The following is a 19,414-nucleotide window of genomic DNA, read 5'->3' on the forward strand; positions in this document are numbered from 1 at the left end:
TCGGTGGCAGTGTATGACGCTGAAGGACGAAGATGTCGCAGTTCGTGGCTGAAAAGCATTGGCGTCGAATATGATGCAGAATCACGCACTTTACAGAGGTTCTAGGCGGCAAATCGAACCATTCTTCTATTGAAAGAAGATACAGAGTGAGTATCTATCTTTTCATTTCTACTTTCCCATCAATGCTTCTGAGTCTCATCCACCTTGCTTTCGTTGTTGTCGCCCAGCGTGATGAGAATCGTCGTCTTGAACTTTCGAGGTGGCACGCCCCGACTCCAAAGCTCATCAATCTCGATGTTGGTGCGATTCTTCGTCTCAGGGATCATGAAAAATATGAAAATGATACAAACTGCCAGCGTCGAGCCAAACACAAACGCTATTTTCCCGCCGAGATTGCCTTGATCGGGATTAATGGCGTATGGCAGACTCAGCGTCCAGATACTACTGGCTAGACCGTTGGTAATCACCGACAAGGCCTGCGTTGATGCTCGCAGCTTACTCGTGGCAGCTTCGGATACGATAGGCCATCCGACAGCGCCGAGGGTTGCTTGATAGACTGCGCCATGGTTAGTCGACATCTTTCCCAAGAGAATGTCTCAGCAACTCACAGAAAGACCAGACCGCCATGAAGACGACTTGGGCCCAGACAGCACCTTGTGTCTTCACAAGCGACGAAGCACCAATGAGGAATAGCGTGACGGTCAGAATGATGGCGCCGTAGAGAGCGGTTCCTCTTCGCCCGAAGTAGTCCACAAAGAACCAGCCGACGATGTTTCCAATAACCATCAGACCAGCTAGGCCGACGGTCGTATCGAAAGATTTGGCGGCACTCATACCGGCCAGCTGGAAATAGTCTAGAAATATGTCAGATCCGTGTACGATGTTCGAGCAAACGTCGGAACTTACAGCTCATGTAACCCACGACCCAGACAGGACCGGACGCGTTCTGGATGAAGAACATGCTAGTCGCGACCAATGTTCTTTTCCAAGCTGCTTGGGAAAAGCACTCGGCGTAAGACCCCTGGGATTCGTTGTCCTGGTTATGGCGAGCAATCGATTCGTGGATCTCTGCCATGTGGCCGTCGTAGTCGTAGGAGGTACCATGGAGCTTCTCCAGGTTCTTCCTCGCCTTCTCAGCGCGGCCATGCGCCACCAACCAGTATGGCGATTCAGGGAAGAAGGGCAGGAAGGCGAGAGCCACCGCCGCAAAACCCCATTGCGTGGCAAAGAGTATCTTGTACGCGCGTGCATCGGCATATTGGCTGGCTTCGCGCATTACAGCGTACCCGATGAGCTGTCCTAGGACGATGGAGAAGTTTGTACCCGCGGCAACGGAGCCACGAATTGCCAGGGGCGCCAACTCGAAAGCGTATGTAGGAGCTGCTGATGTGAAAGCTCCCAGCGGCTGTTGAAGAGACAAATGTTAGTGACAGTCAACGCAGGCAATGCTTGGGATGGACGTACAAGTCCAGTAAGAATCTTTCCCCCAATGAACTGGGTGAGGTTCGTGCAGAAGAACTGCAGAAACGCACCCGCGATTGACAGGACACTTGCTACCAGAATGACCGGCTGGCGACCCCACCGGTTGATAACGAGGCCAGAGACAAATGCACCCAAGGTCATGCCTTTATTCGGTCAGCTACATCACGAATACTGGGACTTTTGTGTGAGGAGCCCTACTAAAGATGGTCGCTGCTTGAAAGCCGAGCTGCCAGTTGGCGTCTACGACCCAATCCCCCTCATACGGCGTGCCGAAGTCTTTACGGAACTCGGTGATCGAAACGACGATGCCGCCTGCTAGACCATCGAAGCCCCAGGTGATGCAGAGGAAGAACATGTAGCAGCCTGAACACTGTTAACAACGACGTCTCCAGTTCGATATGGCATGTTAGTCCAACTTACACCATACGAGTGGCCATTTGTTCTCCTTGATGGACTCTATCTTCGTGAGAGAATGCTGACGTTCCTCGAATCGGGCCGCTAGTGAGGATGTTGCAACAATGGCCGGCGTATCCTCAGTCCCGGACTCGACATGGTCGGCCGTTGCTTCATGCTGCTGTTTGTCGTCAGACATGGTGGACCACAACTAATACGGTTCCGAAGGCTGATTTGCAACGGTTGAGCTCCGAAAACTGCGAAACGTCTGAAGATCGCACAGAATCCCGCGGAACACAACGATGAGCTGCTTGGCTACGGAGGAACACCTTAAATACAAGTACTCAGCGTCCTCAACTTCACAGCCATTGTCTTACGCAGCCTAGAACACGATGCCTGACCGCTAGCATCCCCACACGACCCCAGTTACCCCAGACCGATTACCCCAGACAAATCATACCTGTTTAGGATTCCTGACATCTGGTGACAGCTCAGGAAATACTTATCCGCCATTTCGTCTGAAACTATCAGCGTCACAGTACAAGGGCAGACTCGTTCCTTCGACTCAGTTATCCTCGGTGTTGAACCAATTTCAATATGCCATGGCACGCCAAGCGCGGGGGAGCTCTCAATATGTCCATCCTATGCGGGGTCGATCATTCACCCCTGCCATGAAGAGTCGTCGATATCCCACTCCGATGCATGAAGAACCTCAGCTCGAGGCGCTAATGGAGAAACCGTGGGAGAAGTTCGGCCTCCGAAGCCAATCGCCCGGGTCACGATTTCCACCCCTGCCTTACCCAAGTCGCTTTGGAGGCTGCCCATTCGCAGCTTCATGCTGCGCCGGCTCATATTCGGCTGGTAAGACCAGTTTCACTGACTCGACAGATCACGCGGAGGATCAAGGTCGGTATTGAGAACGGTAGATCGGAAAATGAAACGAGACCCCATGGGGACGGAGTCCGGGGTTTCCCGCCACTTCCCGGACTAAATAGTAGTCAACAGTGACGAACGTCTCTGGTTTGTGTTTTGATCTAACTTGCAGTTGCCATAACTTTCTCGTTGCAACACCCACTAGTCGTCGTAATGGCATTGCAACCCTCTGACAAGGAGCTCCTCAGACTCCTCTCCCAGCTCACAACTCAGGAGAAGGTCTCTTTGCTTGCTGGAAAGAACTCATGGGAGACTCCAGAGATTGAGCGTCTGAAGATCCCTTCTCTAAAGGCAAGTCGACCAAGTAGTTACCACATGCGCGCAGCCATACTGACAGTTCTCAGGTTTCCGATGGCCCCAATGGCGCAAGGGGTGCCGAGTTTATGGATGGCACCACGGCTGCATGCTTCCCAGCTTGTGCCTCTCTGGCTGCAACCTTCAACCGCAGCCTTGTTCGGCGAATTGGTGTTGCCCTGGGCGAAGAAGCTCAAACGAAAAGCGCTTACGCCCTTCTCGGCCCAACAGTCTGTCCTCATAGATCGCCTCTGGGAGGGCGTAACTTCGAGTCATTCTCTGAAGACCCCTTCCTCGCGGGCGAACTCGCTTCTGAGTATGTACTCGGTCTTCAGAGCGAGAGGGTTGCGGCCACCGTCAAGCACTTTGCCATCAATGAGCAGGACACTAGACGGTTTACTATCAACGAAATAGTATCTGAGCGAGCAATGAGGTTAGCACTTCATTTCTACCCCAAAGCTGGACTTCACATGCATGAGTACCTACTGACGATGAGAATAGAGAGATTTATCTGCGTCCTTTCGAGATTGTGGTCAAGAAGTCCGATCCCTGGTGCATCATGACGAGTTATCCCAAAGTCAATGGAGCCTACGTCGATGACCAGTCTACCTTTCTAAAAGACATTCTTCGCAAAGATTGGGGCTTCAAGGGCTTGACAATGACTGATTGGGGAGCAGCATCAGCTGCTGTAGCAAGCGGAATAAAGAACGGGTAAGTTATTGTCAGCAATCTTGTGCATCCTATTTCAATGCTGACGGGTGTAGTCTGAATCTTGAGATGCCGGGGCCACCTCACCGCCGGAAGCCCGACTTGATACAGAAGCTCATCGAGAATGGTGATGTCGACATCAAGGATGTCGATGAGCATGTGTTGGCAGTACTGAAGCTCCTTCGCCAAACCGGGAAGTTCACCGACAGGAGAGAAACCCCGCCCGAAAGAGCTGTTAGCCGCCCAGAGCACGAGAAACTGATCCGTCAAGCGGGCGGAGAAGGCATTGTGCTCCTCAAGAATTCCAACCGGACTCTTCCCCTGAAGTCTTCTTCCATCAAGAGCGCAGCATTGCTGGGACCCCTCGCAAAGATCGCAGCTGCTCATGGTGGTGGCAGTGCGTCACTAAACTGTCATTACAAGATCAGTCCATATGATGCGTTCAAATCACGACTTCCTGACTGCAAGATAACAACCTCAGAGGGTAAGAATACCATACAAATCAGATGGAGTGCAAAAGCTAAGCCATTATACCGCAGGTGCGCACATCTTTCGAGCGTATCCAGACTTCATTGAAGGGGCTGTGAACCGTAACAACAATTCCGGATTCATCGTGGACTTTTTCAAGACCCTAGATCTTTCCGGAGAACCATTCCACGTCCAAGAATACCCTCGTGGAAATTTCATGACTCTGATGAACGAAACCGTTGCCGGCGCCAAGTCTGCCCGCCTCAGCACGACTTACACCCCTCCTGTCAGCGGAAAGCACTACCTGAGTTTCTCCGGCATCGGTCCTGCCAAGTTGTACATCAATGGCACTTTCCAAGGGGAGATCAAAGAAACTGAAGAAGCAATGTCGTTCCTTCTCGGTGTCCAAGAGGAGCGGCATCTTCAGTATGACTTCTCCGCTGGCAACAAGTACGACATTGTCATTGAGTCCACCATCTCGCCTGTTCCCAACTCCGAAATGTATTTGGGCGATGACCAGATCTCGGTTCATCTCGGGTTCGTCAGCCAAAGGGAAATGGAGAGAGATCTCCTTTCGGAAGCCGTGGAGCTCGCGAAGAAGGCCGAGATTGCTCTTCTATTTGTCGGAAACACGCCGCAGTGGGAGACCGAAGGCCAGGACATGGCCACCATGATTCTTCCCGCCGACGGCTCACAGGATAAGCTGATTTCCGAAGTTGCCAAAGTCAACCCCAACACCATCGTGGTTCTCACCACCGGAGTTCCCGTCGAGCTTCCATGGATCGACGAAGTATCGGCTGTCATTCAGGCGTGGTACGGAGGACAAGAAACTGGCAACTCGATTCTGGACGTTATTTTCGGCGAAGTCAGCCCCAGCGGCAGACTTCCCGTGTCATGGCCCAAGAAGATTGAGCACACGGCTTGTTACGGTCATTTCGGCCTTGACAGCTGGGAAAGTCGAGAAGTTGAGTATGTTGAAGGAGTCAATGTTGGCTACAGACACTTTGACTCTCAATATGGTACCGAGAAAGAGGTCCTGTTTCCTTTCGGTTACGGTATGAGCTACTCTACCTTTGAGGTTTTCGGTGTCATCGTGTCCGGCTCTCTCAGCGGTGACAATGCCAATGCCGAGGTCACTGTGACCACCACTGTACGCAACACCAGTGCAGTCGTAGGCTCGGAGGTCATTCAGGTTTATGTGGCACCGCCGAACAGTGGTGCCGGAAACGAGAGACCACCAAAGGCACTTGTCGCGTTTGATAAGGTTCTCCTGGCGGCAGGGGAACAGAAAGAGCTGAAAGTGGTCTTCCAGAGAGATGGGGTTGCCTTTTGGTCTGAGAATGATCGGGCTTGGAAGGTGGAGGCGGGTGACCACGAGATACTCGTGTCGACAAGTTCGGCCCCTGCGGATATTAAGGGCAAGAGTATCCTAAACATATCCAAGAGCTTTAGCTTTGCGGGTTAGTCAAACTGTTGTCGGTAGCAAAAGAATAGAGCTTATAGAATAGTTTCTCTCTACTGAAATTCTGACTTTTGCATGTCTATGATCTAGAGATATAATGGTTTCTCTCCTTCTCTCCTTTTCTTTTCAACACAATGACAGAATACGCCAGCGATGACGACGACAATAATAATAATAATAATAACAATAATAACGACTACAATAATAACGACTACAATAATAACGACTATAATAATAACGACAACAAAGACTACAGAACTTAATTATTCTCCCAATTTCGAACCAGTCGGAATAGCTTCAGATGTCGACAAATGCTGTCAGTCTCTGTCAAGCTCGCCGGATCGATGTTCTCAGTGACACAGTCAAACCTTCGATTCGCATGTCTGCTCGCTACCTTCTCCCAGGCTCGTGAGACGCCGAAGCCATGCACCGCTCGCCATGGAGTGGTTCCATGCTGCCAAGTAGCAGCTACGGTGAGCTTGACCTGACTCTTTCCGACCTCATATCGAAAAAAGAAACCCTCTCCCACACCGGGGCTCCACACTTCCATAACCTTCAAACGAGGCATATACGCAGCTGCTCGGCTTGCTGCTATAAGTAGACCATCTACCTCCGCCGGTTCAGTAGATAGGTCTCCCATGTCGCAGGTGAGGACAAGATGCTGAAGCAACGACCGGAATTTCTTTTCTGGGGACGATGAGGCTTTCGAGTAGAAGCACCGGAAGAAGTCCCTCGCGTCGGAAATATGCGAGATTGCAAGTTCTTCCATGTGAAAACTAGCCGAGGCTGCTTTTACAGCGAAATCGAAAAGTACTTTTGTCTCGTCGGAAATATAGTCGTCTTGATTTTGGGGCACGGCTCGTGAAGTGGCCACCCATAAACATGCTTTCCTCAGCGGAAGAGATTTGTCTCTCGCAGAGAAAATTCCTGCGCTTGCGATATCATACAGCATCACTCTGAATGATTCGGTTTCGAGCTGCTGCTCGCAACTGATTCGCTCCAGGTGGGGCAAACTGTCAACGATATGAGATATTGACCAAGCCGAAAGACTGCAAGAAAGACTTTGCTTGATGGAGAGAGTGGTGACGATAGGGGCCTTCCAAAGGTCCAACTGATTCCCGCGATCAAAGGTGTACACGTCGGAAACATCCCACGAAGAACCGAGACAACGGCGGGTCGAGTGCTGCGGACCGCCGTCGCTCGGCCAAACAGCGCCTAATTCAAGCGCAATGCCAGGTCTTGTTGTGTGATAAAACCATTCAGCAAGAAGAGAGAAAAGCCTCCTCAGATCACCTGAAAGTCTCTTCTTGTTTTCCGCGAACATGGCCTGGCTATCAGCCACTCGGCCACATGCTCTACAGGTTTGTTCTTCCATACCCACATGAAGCGAGATGTTCCTGACCAAAGTCCTTCGGTTGCTCCTTGTGAATTGACGGAAACCTTGGAAACCTGAACTCGGAATTGAGGGTCGAAACGCCAACGTCTGCCAGACCAACGGCTCGAAAAAGCTCTGCCATTCTTTTGAAACAGAAGCCAATTTTGACATAGGATGCTTTTCGTCGGACGAAACCGGGCTTTGTAAACTTCTCAATATCATAAGCCGCAGCTCCTGTGGAAGGCTTGCCCATAGAAAATTAGAGGTGCGTTCAGGGCCAGGGCGCTCGGCGTTGTACTGAGTGACATTTCCTTGCGACTGTAGCGTCATGTCGATGTTCAAAGAAGACATCACGTGTAAATGAGACTGGTATTCGGGCGGTTGTCAAAGCTGCCGATTGTACAAAAGACGTGATGATATTGGCGTGAATTTTGCCCTGAAGAAGAGGCCGATCAGGAAAAGAAGTTGAAAAGGGGAAGCAAAAGGGGGGGGAATGAGATTGAGGAAAACCCCCAAGTTCCGTTGTGGTGCCATCAAGGTCTCTGTGAGTCAGCCACCTCACCAGATCCAAAGTTCCTAATCTTGCCTGGATGTTTATATTGAGTCCATGTATGGTAACTATGAAGGTTATTTGAGACTAGAAAGTCATTCCAGCCAAACCTTCTCAATAGGTCTCAATAGAGTTTGGTCAAATATTGAACACGTTAGCCAACCTGGGCAGGGAACAACCATATGTGTTCCGTTGTTAGCGGTTGTAGCTATGGTTGTTCCCTGCGGCCAGATTACCAATTAACTACCTGGAAAGATGAGGCGGGTCTTTCGCATGTAGTGCGTGGCAGATGAGGTCAGTCAGAAAAATTGAATGATCGAGATCACAAATAAGTTCTCCTTCGAAGGAAGTTTAAGCACTTCTGTTTGTATTGTCAGTAGCTAACATTGCTTTACCACGAAACAACCTGGAAGGCGAACGACACTTTTGCTACAGATCTGGCACATATCCCCGCCAGTTTCTTAGAGATACGAAATCCACCAATTCCTTCTTGGGTTGAACGAAGGGTTTGATGGTTACCCGAGCTTGTGTCATCTGCTCAAAAGCATACGCGATGCTGATGAGCTTTTCTTCGCTGAATTCTGCCCCTGCAAAACCAATACCGAATGGCAGGTTTGGCGCCAATACGTCAAGATTACCAAGACTATCTTTGATGACTGGGGTGTCATTTGGATAACTCCCAAAAGGTACCGTCACAACAGGCGTGCCGAGAATAGCCGCAGGAGTCAGAGCAAACCGTGTTGGCAGAACAATCGCATCAAGGGAGTAGTTGTGTATTGCACCAGAGTAGCCGAGAGGACCAGCCAGGTAGCGGTTCCGAGAATAGATATCCCAAAATTCGGGGTCTGTGTTACGTAGCCCTCTCGCCAGGATTTTGTCCCATGTCTCTGTGTTGTGCGTAGGGTACTCTTCGCGAGGGTCGGCTTGTGTCCACCTCCGAAGCTCATAAACTGTTGAAAGGTTGTGAGAGTCGGGAACTAGTTTAGAGAAGTACGTCTCGAGGTTGACAAGAAAGTCTGCTCCCAGGACCTGGCTCGTGAGATTCGCAATTTCAGACCAGGAAAAGCCGGGAAGAAAAATGTCGTCAACGATCTCCGCGCCTGCAGATCGGAGAATTTCTACGGCAGAGTCGAACGCCGAGATTGAATAGTTGGAATGTGGGAACAAAGGCGTCTCTATCATGAGATGCCGCGGGATACCGAGTCTCTTGCCTTTGAGACTTGAGCCAACACACACGGCGACATAGTCAGGCGTCTTGGCGAAGGGAATGGCCGAGGTGTAGTTATCGTGAGGGTCTGGTCCGACGATGGCTGCAAGAAGGTGTGCAGCGTCCTTCACTGTGCGAGCCATAGGGCCAACCGTGTCTTGATGTTCCGAAATGGGCACCACGAGATGCCGCGAAGTCAGACCGACAGTGGGCTTGATTCCAACGAGGTTGTTAACATCGCACGGCATCGTTATGGAACCGAACGTCTCTGTACCCAATGACGCCCACGCAAGACCAATCGAAGACGCGACACCGCTGCCGGAAGATGATTCTTCAGGGTCTTGGTTTGGATAGTACGCTCCGATAGTCTGCCCTCCGCGAGGAGACCATCCCGCACTCGAGTTAGTGCTTCGACATGTAGCCCATTCCGCCATGTTTGTTTTCCCAAGGATAATCGCGCCAGCCTCGCGGAGTTTGGCAACCACAGTACTGTCGTTGGCCACTTTTGCGCCTACCAAGGCGAAAGAACCGGCCGTGTTATTCATTCTGTCTGCACTGGCTATGTTGTCTTTGATCAAGATGGGGATGCCGTGTAGTGGACCCAAGAGCGGGCGGCCTTGTCGTCGGGTTTCATCGAGGGTAGCCGCTATTGAGAGCGCATCGGGGTTAATCTCCGCTACTGCTCGAACGACGTGATTAACTTCCTCGATCCTTGCGATGTAGGCGTTCACCAAGTCAACACTGGTGAAGAGGCCTGTTTGCAAGCCTAGGTTTAGGTCATCGAGTGTTGCGTCGAGGAGAGGCGGAAAGCTATTGACATTGGGGCTGCAGTGACAGGCCGCATGCCACATAGGGCAAATTGAACGGCAGGCGATGCCGAGAAACCAACGGAATAACATCTTCTGCCCCAATGCACGGTAGAGGGCCTAACGGTTCGGATGATCGACGGGCAACTGGTGCGTGGCGCATGTGCAGCTGAAAATCTGTCCCAGAGTTTTACGAGGCGACGAGAGCTTGAAATAGTGTCAGCAATTCAACAGCAGGGAGATAACACCCTGGTCAGCGACATGTGGCCATTAAGATACAATGAGTGGAGCCTCCGTCTTACACGCATGAAGCGTGCGGCACATGAGGCAACCAAGAAAAACCCTCGTAATATCGTATCGTGACAAGGCGGTCTTCGATCATACTTTGAAGATGTCCAACACAAGGATGCGAATTTGGTTCCAAGGAGGGTGCGTCTCCGGAGACGGCTCCGGATTCAGTGGGGCTTCCGTGTCCGGTCCCGCGTTCCGTTCAGGACATAGAATTGCGCTTTGACGGCCGTTCGGCCGATACTAGCAGCCCGTCGGGTTATCGGGCAACACCTATGAGACCAAAACTCCGGCTGCAGTGAGAGCAAAACACAGAACAGCTATGAAACATGCGCCGCAACGACATTCAGCAGTCAGCAGTCAGCTTGCTCTTTATCCGCAAGCACTTCAGTGAATGGTTGAATGTTGTAGTGATTGCTGGTTGCTGACGTCCAGCCTCTTAAGGCGGTAAGCAGCTAGACTCTGAAACTTCCGACTTTCCAACTTCAATCTTCCCAGTAAAAAACATCATGTTTCTCCAGCAAAGTCTCGTGGAACGTCGAAGACCAAATTTTGGGTTTTCGGACTCACCTGAGACTTCGCTCAAGCGCGAGCCTAGCACGCTTCCACCCCCTGAAGCGTGGGGAAGTCCGACATTCCGATACTAGCGCCGAGATATCGAACTTTGGCCATGATGTTAACCCATCTCTACATTTTTTTTTCCCTTACGAGACCGAGTCGTGCGAGAGATCGAACGAACATTCGTTCAACTGAAGAAAACTGCACTCATGGCTCCAGGATCTCAACAACCCCCAGCGGGGCCTGCCGGTCTTCCACCTCGGAAGGGTAAGCTAGCACCCAACTTGAAATTGATCCTACGATCCTGACAAACACAGTCGATACCTTCACGGGCGATGTTATTCATCACGACACTTATCCAGAAATCTACCCCGTGACATCGTCTAACTGCACGGGCAAAGCCGTCCTCGTCACTGGCGCCAGCAAGGGGCTGGGTAAGGCAATCGCCATCGGCTACGCTGAAGCTGGAGCATCACACATAGCTGTCGCGGCCCGATCGGATGTCTCATCCACCGTCGCCGCTGTACGCGATGCTGCCATCAAGGCCGGACGTGATGAGCCAACAGTGTTTTCCATGGAGATGGATGTCAGCGATATGGCGAACGTGAGGGCGGCAGCAAAGAAGTTGACGGAAGAATGGGGCCGACTTGATATCCTGGTCAACAACGCTGGCTATATGGCGCCATTCAAGCTGCTATTGGAGACAGATGATGATGAGTACATGAAGGCATGGGACGTAAACTACTGGGGCACTTACAGGGTCACAAAGGCATTCTTGCCTTTGATGCTGAAGGGAGGAGACAAGACGATCGTCAACATGTCCTCTGTCGCGGCGCATTTTATGGGCGCCGGAGGTGGTGCTTACCACGTTTCTAAGTTTGCCTTGATTCGTTTCACGGAGTTCGTTCAGGATGAGTACGGTGATCAGGTACTTACACCCGATCCTCATCTTTGCACCAATGGTTCCCAAGCTGACTTTTCCCAGGGGGTCTTGGCATTCTCAATTCATCCCGGGGGAATCCCCACCGAGTTATCCTCAAACCTCCCCGAGAAGCTTCAATGTGGGTTCACCAATTTTCGATCTCCTTGGATAACAATTGATGCTTGCGAAAAACCAGTTCGAATGACAGATACCCCTGAGCTTGCTGCCCACTCTATCCCCTACCTGACAAGCCAGAAGCGGGAGTGGCTCGGCGGGAGGTGGTTGAGTTGCATGTGGGACATGCCTACGCTTTTAACGATGGAGAAGGAGATCATCGACAAGAATTTGCTGAAGTTCAAGTGCACAGGGTTGTAGGAAGTTAGGTACTTTGACCGGACTACATTCATACGGATTTCATTCTGTCGTGTTTCATCAGGCCAATCTTTCGAGAAATTTTAGAGCCAATGAGTTTACATGTCTTCATTCTACTCAAAGCAGCGGCCATTTCTATGTTTACCTCTGAAAGTTGGTAAGCCAGGATTGGGCTCCCGCAGGCAGATGATACACAGATGAACACGCTGTCGGCGGTCAGAACTCGGGAGTAGACTGTAATGATGCTTCAAAATATCAACAAGAATAACAGGGTGCTGTCCTATCAATGTCACATGCCATGCATCAAATCTTCGAGCTACACTGTGGTGCAAGTCAGATCTGGAGAGCTTTGAGGGTCTCAGCCTTGGTGCCTTCATGGCCATAGCAACCAATTACGCCGTTCTTGACCCAGATACCATAGGCTGAGCACCAGAAATTAGATCAATCAAGCCAACGGGGCGATTATCAACTCACATATGTCCAACCAGGACCATCCACTTCCCCTCCAGAAAGAGTTCTTCTTCGGGCAGTTGCCGCATTCCAAAAGCAGAGGTTTATCTTCCGAATCGTCATCTCGTGTTACTTTGCACTCCCTGCAGTTCAGACTTCCTCTGAATAACACAAGGCACTGAGGTTAGCAATTTGGTGCTTCACGGGCGAAGGGCCCTTCCAGCCTACAGACTGCGGGTATCATAACTTGCTCTGAGAGAAAACTTACTCATCAGCCCATGCGAGAAGGCCGTCAAAGTTGCCAATGCATTTTCTGAGATCTAGAGAGGTGATGACGTCTGAACCGGCGTCATTTTTGCAGCGAGCTGTCAAGACAATTGGTTTGACGTCTGAAAGCTTATCTGGTCTGCCAGAGTCGTATGTGAAATCCGTACACAGATTTTGGATGCAGTCCGATTCAAGAGGGCACTTTCGGGCGGCGACTAGAGTGTACAACAGGGAGATGACGAAGGTAGCAGTGGTACTCGTAGGCTTCATGGTTGAGACTGACTTCGCGGCTTCACTTCATCCGGATTTCTCACTTGAAGAGTTCTTAAAAGCAGGGAAACAAATGATGAAATTCCCAGAGTTTGGCATAACGCACTCCTCAATTGAAGGCTGCTGAGGATGCGCATCTTTAATACGGACTCAGATGGTCTCAGAAGTGCGACACAGAGATGTCTATTACTCCCTAGAAAGAGATTGAGATGTGTGACCCAGAAGTTTCGGGCAGGAATTTCTTTGACATTAGTAAAATTTGGAGTAAGGGGCAAAAGTTTTAAGTCGGAAGAAAGATGGTCTTCAAAGTAAGGAAACTCGCGCCCTTCAGGCGAGCCAGGGATAAACGTGCCTTTGTTTAACGATGCACAGTTTTCAAGAACTCAAGATGAAGTGGTGTAAGCTGTACCACTAACCCATGTTTGAGCTGGTGGCCAGTTAAAGGTCTTATCTGGAAGTTCGAGTAACATCCTCCTGTTGCTGTGTTATAACCCACAACCAGCTGTCCAGTCACGCAAAACCCTCCAATGAGCTTGTTGCCACTGCCTTACACTCTTGCTGCTCCTGCCCCTATCATCGATTCCTGGGGCTTAGAATACCTCATAGGGTAGTACAAGGGGCCAAGTGTAAAAATGGCGAGCTCAAGAACAGTCAAAATAGTGCCTAGCTGTCGAGGATGGCATATCCTGGACATGGCAACTATCAAGCTCAATCGAAGCCGTCTGCCTAGAGATACATGTTGTACAAAGAACTTACAATTGTGGTCATGCCCCAAAATGTCGTCAAATAATCCCAATGTATTCCACATTCAAGGATCCGGTGCCTTTGTTGTGTGGACCTCTGCGGGACCTTGTGGATGTCAGGTTGCAATTCACTCACACCCACAAGTGACTCACGCCTTTATCCTCTTAAGAGCTTTTTCTACTAACCAGGTCATCCAAGAACAACAGAAAGCACGGTAGCTCAGGGGTAGAGCGCTGGGCTCATAACCCAGAGGTCCCTGGATCGAAACCAGGTCGTGCTATACCTTTTTGCTTTTTGATCTATTTTTGTCACCTTAGATTTGTTTGAGCCAAGTGCAGTGGGGCAGGATTATAGCTAATTAACTATTTTCAGCTTTCGAAGATAGCTCTATTTTCTAACTGAAATATTTAAAGAGACTGAGTTTTATTGAGTTCCCATTTTGATACCGTGGACTCTGACTTCAACTTTAGCTCACAGCCCATGCAAGTCGAGTCATTGCTACAACCCAGTTAAGATGACTTCCCACTAGAGCTGTGGCCGCACCGTTCGAGTGTCTGTCTTTTGCAACGCGGGCACATAAACGTCGATCTTGAATCGATTCGTGGGGGTCAGTTGCTAGATGCGACGCTGCCGCAGTTCGACCCCACCTGTGTCTTCCCAACCACCAACCCCAGACTTCTCAACCCCGCATCGTCTGCTCCAGCTTACGCCCGTTCAACACTTATTGAGCCGCCCAAAATGACCAGAAGATGTCTTTACTGCACCGACTTCTCCATTGAAGCTCTGGTAGAACAAGCGAAAATCGACTTTGAAGCTCATTCGTTCCCTCAAGAGGCCTTCTATCAACATCATAAGTCCTTCGACGATCTCGAAAAGTCAGCCAATGACGGTTGCAGTTTTTGCCATCTCATTTTGGATTCTTTCCGACGCACACCGTGTTCTAAACGCCAGCCTCTTGAATGGCCGGCAGGATGGAATGATGGACCTAATTCCTCCGTGGAAGGGTTCCCCGATACCATGTATTCAATCGCAAAGCATCTTGACGTCTCAGATGTCAAGTTATGCATCAACGCTACTCACCTGTTAGAACGGCAGTGCTTGAAAGACGTAAAGGTCTTCGACGAAATATTGGTTCAAGTCGGAACCCTTCATGTCGAGAATGATGACAACTACGGCATATGGTCCTTCCCACATCTTAGACTGAAGCTCAGTGTGCCCAGAAGTGAGCCCCAAGAAGCCGTTTCAGCACGATAGAAACTCTGGTCATTTACTGATGTTATCTCGACAGAGCATCCACCTTATATAGGAGAAATACGCATTGGCCGTTATGAGGTTGATCCGGATCTTGGATCGCCCATCAATCATGATCTGGCCAAACAGTGGATGTCGAACTGTCTCCAATCCCATGCTACTTGTCTCTTGCTACAAACTCATGAGCTTCCAACGCGGGTCATAGATGTGGACAGCTCCTCGGCCAAGGATGCAGTTCGTTTGGTTGTTTCTGGTGGCATGAAAGCTGATTATACTGCTCTCAGCCATTGCTGGGGCGGGGCAATCTCTCCATTACTTACAAGTCAGACGATGGCGCCATTCCTGGAGTCGATTGAGATAGCGACACTGCCCGCTAACTTCCGCGATGCCATTACTATTACTCGCAATCTCAGGATCCGTTATCTTTGGATCGACTCTCTCTGCATTCAACAAGACTCAAAAACCGACTGGGAGAAGGAGTCCAAGAAAATGGGACTAGTATATCGAAACTCGACAGTGACTATTTCAGCGGTAGTATCTGAGGGAAGTAAACATGGCATACTGAATACGAACGAGATTCGGTATAGTTCGAACAACCTGGTGTCTGTACCCGTTTTCAGAAGCAAAGATGACCCACGCCGGATCACCGTGAGCCGCAGTGATCCGAACGAGGAGACCCTCCGGACGTTGGATATCAGCAGTGCGTTGACAGAACGTGGATGGACTCTCCAGGAATACATTCTCTCTCCACGTCACATACTATACGGGAAGAACATGATCTATTGGCGTTGTCCTCGAGGGTTTATCTCATCTGATGGCTTACCGCCTTGGAACAGATTTCCACAGGCGTCTTATGAGAATGCCTCGCAAGTTATTTACTCTGACATCCTGAGAAAGTCTCAAGTCACGCTTCCCAATGTCGACGCAATCTTGAGGGATTACTACGAGCTTGTCAATGCCTTCTCACAACGAAGGCTGACATATGGTTCAGACAAACTGCCAGCCTTTTCTGGTCTAGCACAACGACTTCAACCAGCTATCGGTGGAGACTACTTGGCCGGAATTTGGACCGCTGACTTCAGACGAGGTTTGCTCTGGGCACCAGAGTCTAACTTCTGTCGGCATGTTACCCAACCCTTTCGAGCGCCTTCATGGTCTTGGGCTGTGACTGATGACATGGTTCTCTTCGAGAGCCTGGGCTTGATAGGGGAGCAAGCAAGACTGAAGCCGAGTTCATCAAGCGCAGAGCTTCTGGAGTATAGTGTGAACCCTCGATCTCCCGACAACCCGCACGGAGAGATCACATCTGGAACGCTGCTAGTAAAGGCGTTGACAAAACCATTCGTGCGGAGTCGTCAAGTCATTGGTAATGTTCTGGACGAAAGCTCGCTCGGAACGGCGAAATTCGATGAGCCTTCTGGGCCAGAAGATTTGATTCCAAGGAGTTGGCCCAGCCTATTTCGCATGAAAACCGAAGAAGGAGACTACATCTTGTCCATCATCACCCGGCCGGGTGATGAGACTGACTGGGACGTTGATTTTGGGCTCCAGTTGGAGGATGATCTTCTCCTCATGCTTGTGTACACAGACGACAACACAACAGAAGAGGCGGTATGGTCAGAATCTCCTGCTTTCTGTTTGATCCTTCGCCGGAGGACCGAGGAATCCGGGGAGACATATGAGAGAATTGGGTTCGCCAAGCTGGATGAACCGAAGTTGACTTGGCTTGAGACCTGGGAACGCCAGATTTTGACGCTTGTTTAGGAAAGTGGGAATATTACTTATTCTGAGCAATACGATTACAATAGTACAACCCGAAGGCATGTGAACATGAGGTCGGTCCACTCTCACGCGTGCATGAGTCGTATCAACACAAATTGGTCCATCTCACCCATGACCCCGGCCATCGCAGGCCTGTCAATTCCCGCCTGTATTTCCTATTTCTCTCATTTTCCTCGTGATAAACCCAGGCGCGTCTCCAACTGGATTGCAACTCAACTGCGGGGAAGCCGTTTGCCAATACCGGCCTCCAAACAAGTTTAAAAGAACCGCAACTTTTCTACTGCGTCGCGTGTGGGGAAAATATGACCCGATCACTGACGTCGTATCGCTTTTTATAAGCGCCCTATTCCGACTGGTCACACGCCTTTGTCGATGCGACTTTCTCCCCGATGAACGTATTCGTCCGATTTCCCCGCGCATTTTACCCCGACCCGACCAGCCTCTGGCGGGGAGCTTGTGGAGAGCTCACCGCGCCGGAACGATATTTCAATGGTGCGCGTAGAGTCGCGATGACCTCACCTGAGCCAAGACGAGCTATCCATGCCGGGGATGACGGGGCCGCGCGGGGAGTAACGGTAACATGTCGCTCTCGCGAACCGATGGAGAGACGACATGAACTATAAGATGAACAGGAACCATCCGAGGGTTTGGACACAGGAGGCTCCTTCGGCAGATGCAATGAGCTCAACCCTCTCAGCGTCCCAATTCGATCCCATTGAAAGCACGTAGCTTCAGTGCAGCCATGGCTTCCGTCGCTCTCACTCTCCTGGCGGCTTTTGCCGGCCAGGCTTCGGCCAAGACCGTCAAGACCCCGACTCCTCAAATGGGCTGGAACAGTTACAACTACTACAACTGCTACCCCAACGAGAAGATCATCAAGGAGAACGCTCACGCCGTTGTGGATACTGGTCTGGCCGAGGCCGGATACGCAACGGTCACCACCGACTGCGGATGGCCAGCTAAGAACCGCTCGGCCGACGGACAGCTTGTGTGGAACCCGGAGCTGTTCCCGTCCGGAGGCGCTAAGGAGCTCGGCGACTACCTCCACAATCTCGGCCTCAAGTTCGGCGTGTACTCCGGCGGCGGATATTACCAATGTGGATCTACTGATCAACCTGCTTCCTTGGGTAAGAGATACCGGGAATGGGAACATGTACCGTGTAGCGCTGACATCGCTCCAAGACCACGAGTTTACTGATGCAAAGTCGTTTGCTGACTGGGGTGCGGACATCCTCAAGTATGTTGATTCTGTGATTTGTGGCCTATTCAATGACTGACATTGTTTCCATAGGTACGACAACTGCTACGCTGTCGAGCCGGACGTCATGGTCGACTACGTCTCTGAGGAGGCCATCTCCCCAGACCGCTTCGTCACAATGGCCGAGGCTATGAACACCACGGACCGAGATATGATCTATCAGGTCTGCCAATGGGGCACTGGAACCGACTTGGGCGTCTGGTAAGTCCGCAATTACATGCATACTGTTCGTACGGGAGAAAGCCGAATGCTAATCTCGTTTGTAGGGTTCCTAAGATTGGAAATAGCTGGAGAATCAGCAACGACATTTACAACAGCTGGCGCAGCATCTGGCGCATCACCAACCAAGTGGTGCCTTTCTACAAGTACACCGGCCCGGGTGCTTTCCCCGACATGGATATGTTGATGTAAGTGGCCTGATGATTTTCCTGTTTGCATCACCAAACTAATCGTAACATTGCAGTGTTGGACTCAACGCCCTGTCTATTGAGGAAGAGAGGTTTCACATGGCGATGTGGAGCATTAACAAGTCGCCCCTCACTCTGGGAGCCCCGGCCATCCCCGCCCTCGTCCCGGAGCACACCCTGTCCATCGTTGCCAACAAGGAAGTCATCGCCATTAACCAAGACCCCCTCGCCAAGCAGGCTCAGCTCGTCCGCCGCTACACCGAGGAGGAATGGGATGTTTGGGCCGGTGAGCTCTCCGGTGACCGTCTGGTCGTCGGCATCGCCAACTGGAGGAACGACTCCCAGCCCGTCAGCGTCGACCTCGCCGGTGTCCTGGGCCTCACCTCGGCCAACGCCCGCGACGTCTGGGCTGCGAGTGACATCGGCTCCATCTCGGGCACTTACGAAACCACCCTCAAGGGCCATGAGCTTAGATTACTGGTGCTCTCAGACCTCGCGAAGGCGGAGCAGGTCCACAGCTCCGTCGGCTATTACACGGCTACAGACGACGGCGCGCTGTCCGGATCAGCGGCCAAGGTGACTTGTGGAGATGGCCAGTGCCTCCCCAGCGGAACCAAGGTGGGCAACATCGGGTCAGGGGCGGCTGTCAAGTTCGAAGGCGTTGAAGCCAAGACTGAAGGCAAGAAGCTTCTTGGTGTTGACTTCATCAACTATGATGTCGCACTTGGCACGGCTTGGGACTTTGGCTCCAGCTCGCGCAACTTGACTGTCTCTGTCAACGGTGGCACCGCCAAACGCTGGGCGTTCCCCATCTCCGGAGGAAACTGGTATGATACTGGGCGCCTGTTGGTCGAAGTTGACGGCTTTAAGGGGGATGCCTCCAACACGGTTGAGTTCAAGGCCATCGGGAGTGATTGGGCGCCCGACTTGGTTGGTTTCGAGGTCTTTGAATCTTCTTAGAGCCCTGGAACCACTAGGTAATGAACATACAAGACAGGATGCGGTAGTATTATCATAACTTTTGATCACGCTTGCCTGCCTACCGCGAGTTCTGTTCTTGCCACACGGCGATATTATACATAAGAGATCTGAGGTGCCTGAAGAAGTACATCATGGGGTATACGTTTAAAAACAACATTTGAACCATCGGGCATGGCGTGCCGCACC

General features: G+C 51.0%; 6 protein-coding genes across 6 annotated transcripts; 3 read left to right on the forward strand and 3 right to left on the reverse strand.

Annotated features, from left to right (window-relative positions):
* Positions 1–179: 179 nt before the first annotated feature.
* CkaCkLH20_05748 (MFS hexose transporter) lies at positions 180–2,074 on the reverse strand (the record flags this gene model as incomplete). Its single annotated transcript, XM_038888466.1, has 6 exons — positions 180–556; positions 609–854; positions 907–1,405; positions 1,465–1,625; positions 1,681–1,845; positions 1,903–2,074. 6 exons carry the CDS (start codon positions 2,072–2,074, stop codon positions 180–182), a joined length of 1,620 nt encoding a protein of 539 aa, XP_038746363.1.
* An 887-nt stretch (positions 2,075–2,961) lies between these two features.
* Positions 2,962–5,743, forward strand: CkaCkLH20_05749 (uncharacterized protein; the record flags this gene model as incomplete). The annotated part of the gene is made up of 5 exons (XM_038888467.1): positions 2,962–3,027; positions 3,153–3,535; positions 3,604–3,813; positions 3,867–4,294; positions 4,350–5,743. 5 exons carry the CDS (start codon positions 2,962–2,964, stop codon positions 5,741–5,743), a joined length of 2,481 nt encoding a protein of 826 aa, XP_038746364.1.
* Positions 5,744–8,094: 2,351 nt separating this feature from the next.
* Positions 8,095–9,723, reverse strand: CkaCkLH20_05750 (amidase; the record flags this gene model as incomplete). Its single annotated transcript, XM_038888468.1, has 1 exon — positions 8,095–9,723. One exon carries the CDS (start codon positions 9,721–9,723, stop codon positions 8,095–8,097), a length of 1,629 nt encoding a protein of 542 aa, XP_038746365.1.
* A 1,010-nt stretch (positions 9,724–10,733) lies between these two features.
* CkaCkLH20_05751 (uncharacterized protein) lies at positions 10,734–11,821 on the forward strand (the record flags this gene model as incomplete). The annotated part of the gene is made up of 4 exons (XM_038888469.1): positions 10,734–10,791; positions 10,842–11,452; positions 11,510–11,585; positions 11,643–11,821. The coding sequence occupies 4 exons, from the start codon at positions 10,734–10,736 to the stop codon at positions 11,819–11,821; spliced, it is 924 nt and encodes a 307-aa protein (XP_038746366.1).
* A 330-nt stretch (positions 11,822–12,151) lies between these two features.
* On the reverse strand, positions 12,152–12,805 carry CkaCkLH20_05752 (cvnh domain-containing protein; the record flags this gene model as incomplete). Its single annotated transcript, XM_038888470.1, has 3 exons — positions 12,152–12,240; positions 12,293–12,411; positions 12,537–12,805. The coding sequence occupies 3 exons, from the start codon at positions 12,803–12,805 to the stop codon at positions 12,152–12,154; spliced, it is 477 nt and encodes a 158-aa protein (XP_038746367.1).
* Positions 12,806–17,324: 4,519 nt separating this feature from the next.
* CkaCkLH20_05753 (uncharacterized protein) lies at positions 17,325–19,207 on the forward strand (the record flags this gene model as incomplete). The annotated part of the gene is made up of 5 exons (XM_038888471.1): positions 17,325–17,709; positions 17,765–17,819; positions 17,874–18,041; positions 18,107–18,247; positions 18,304–19,207. 5 exons carry the CDS (start codon positions 17,325–17,327, stop codon positions 19,205–19,207), a joined length of 1,653 nt encoding a protein of 550 aa, XP_038746368.1.
* Positions 19,208–19,414: the final 207 nt, after the last annotated feature.

Source organism: Colletotrichum karsti, assembly GCF_011947395.1.
Source record: "Colletotrichum karsti strain CkLH20 chromosome Unknown Scaffold16, whole genome shotgun sequence".
Taxonomy (NCBI): Eukaryota; Fungi; Ascomycota; class Sordariomycetes; order Glomerellales; family Glomerellaceae; genus Colletotrichum; species Colletotrichum karsti.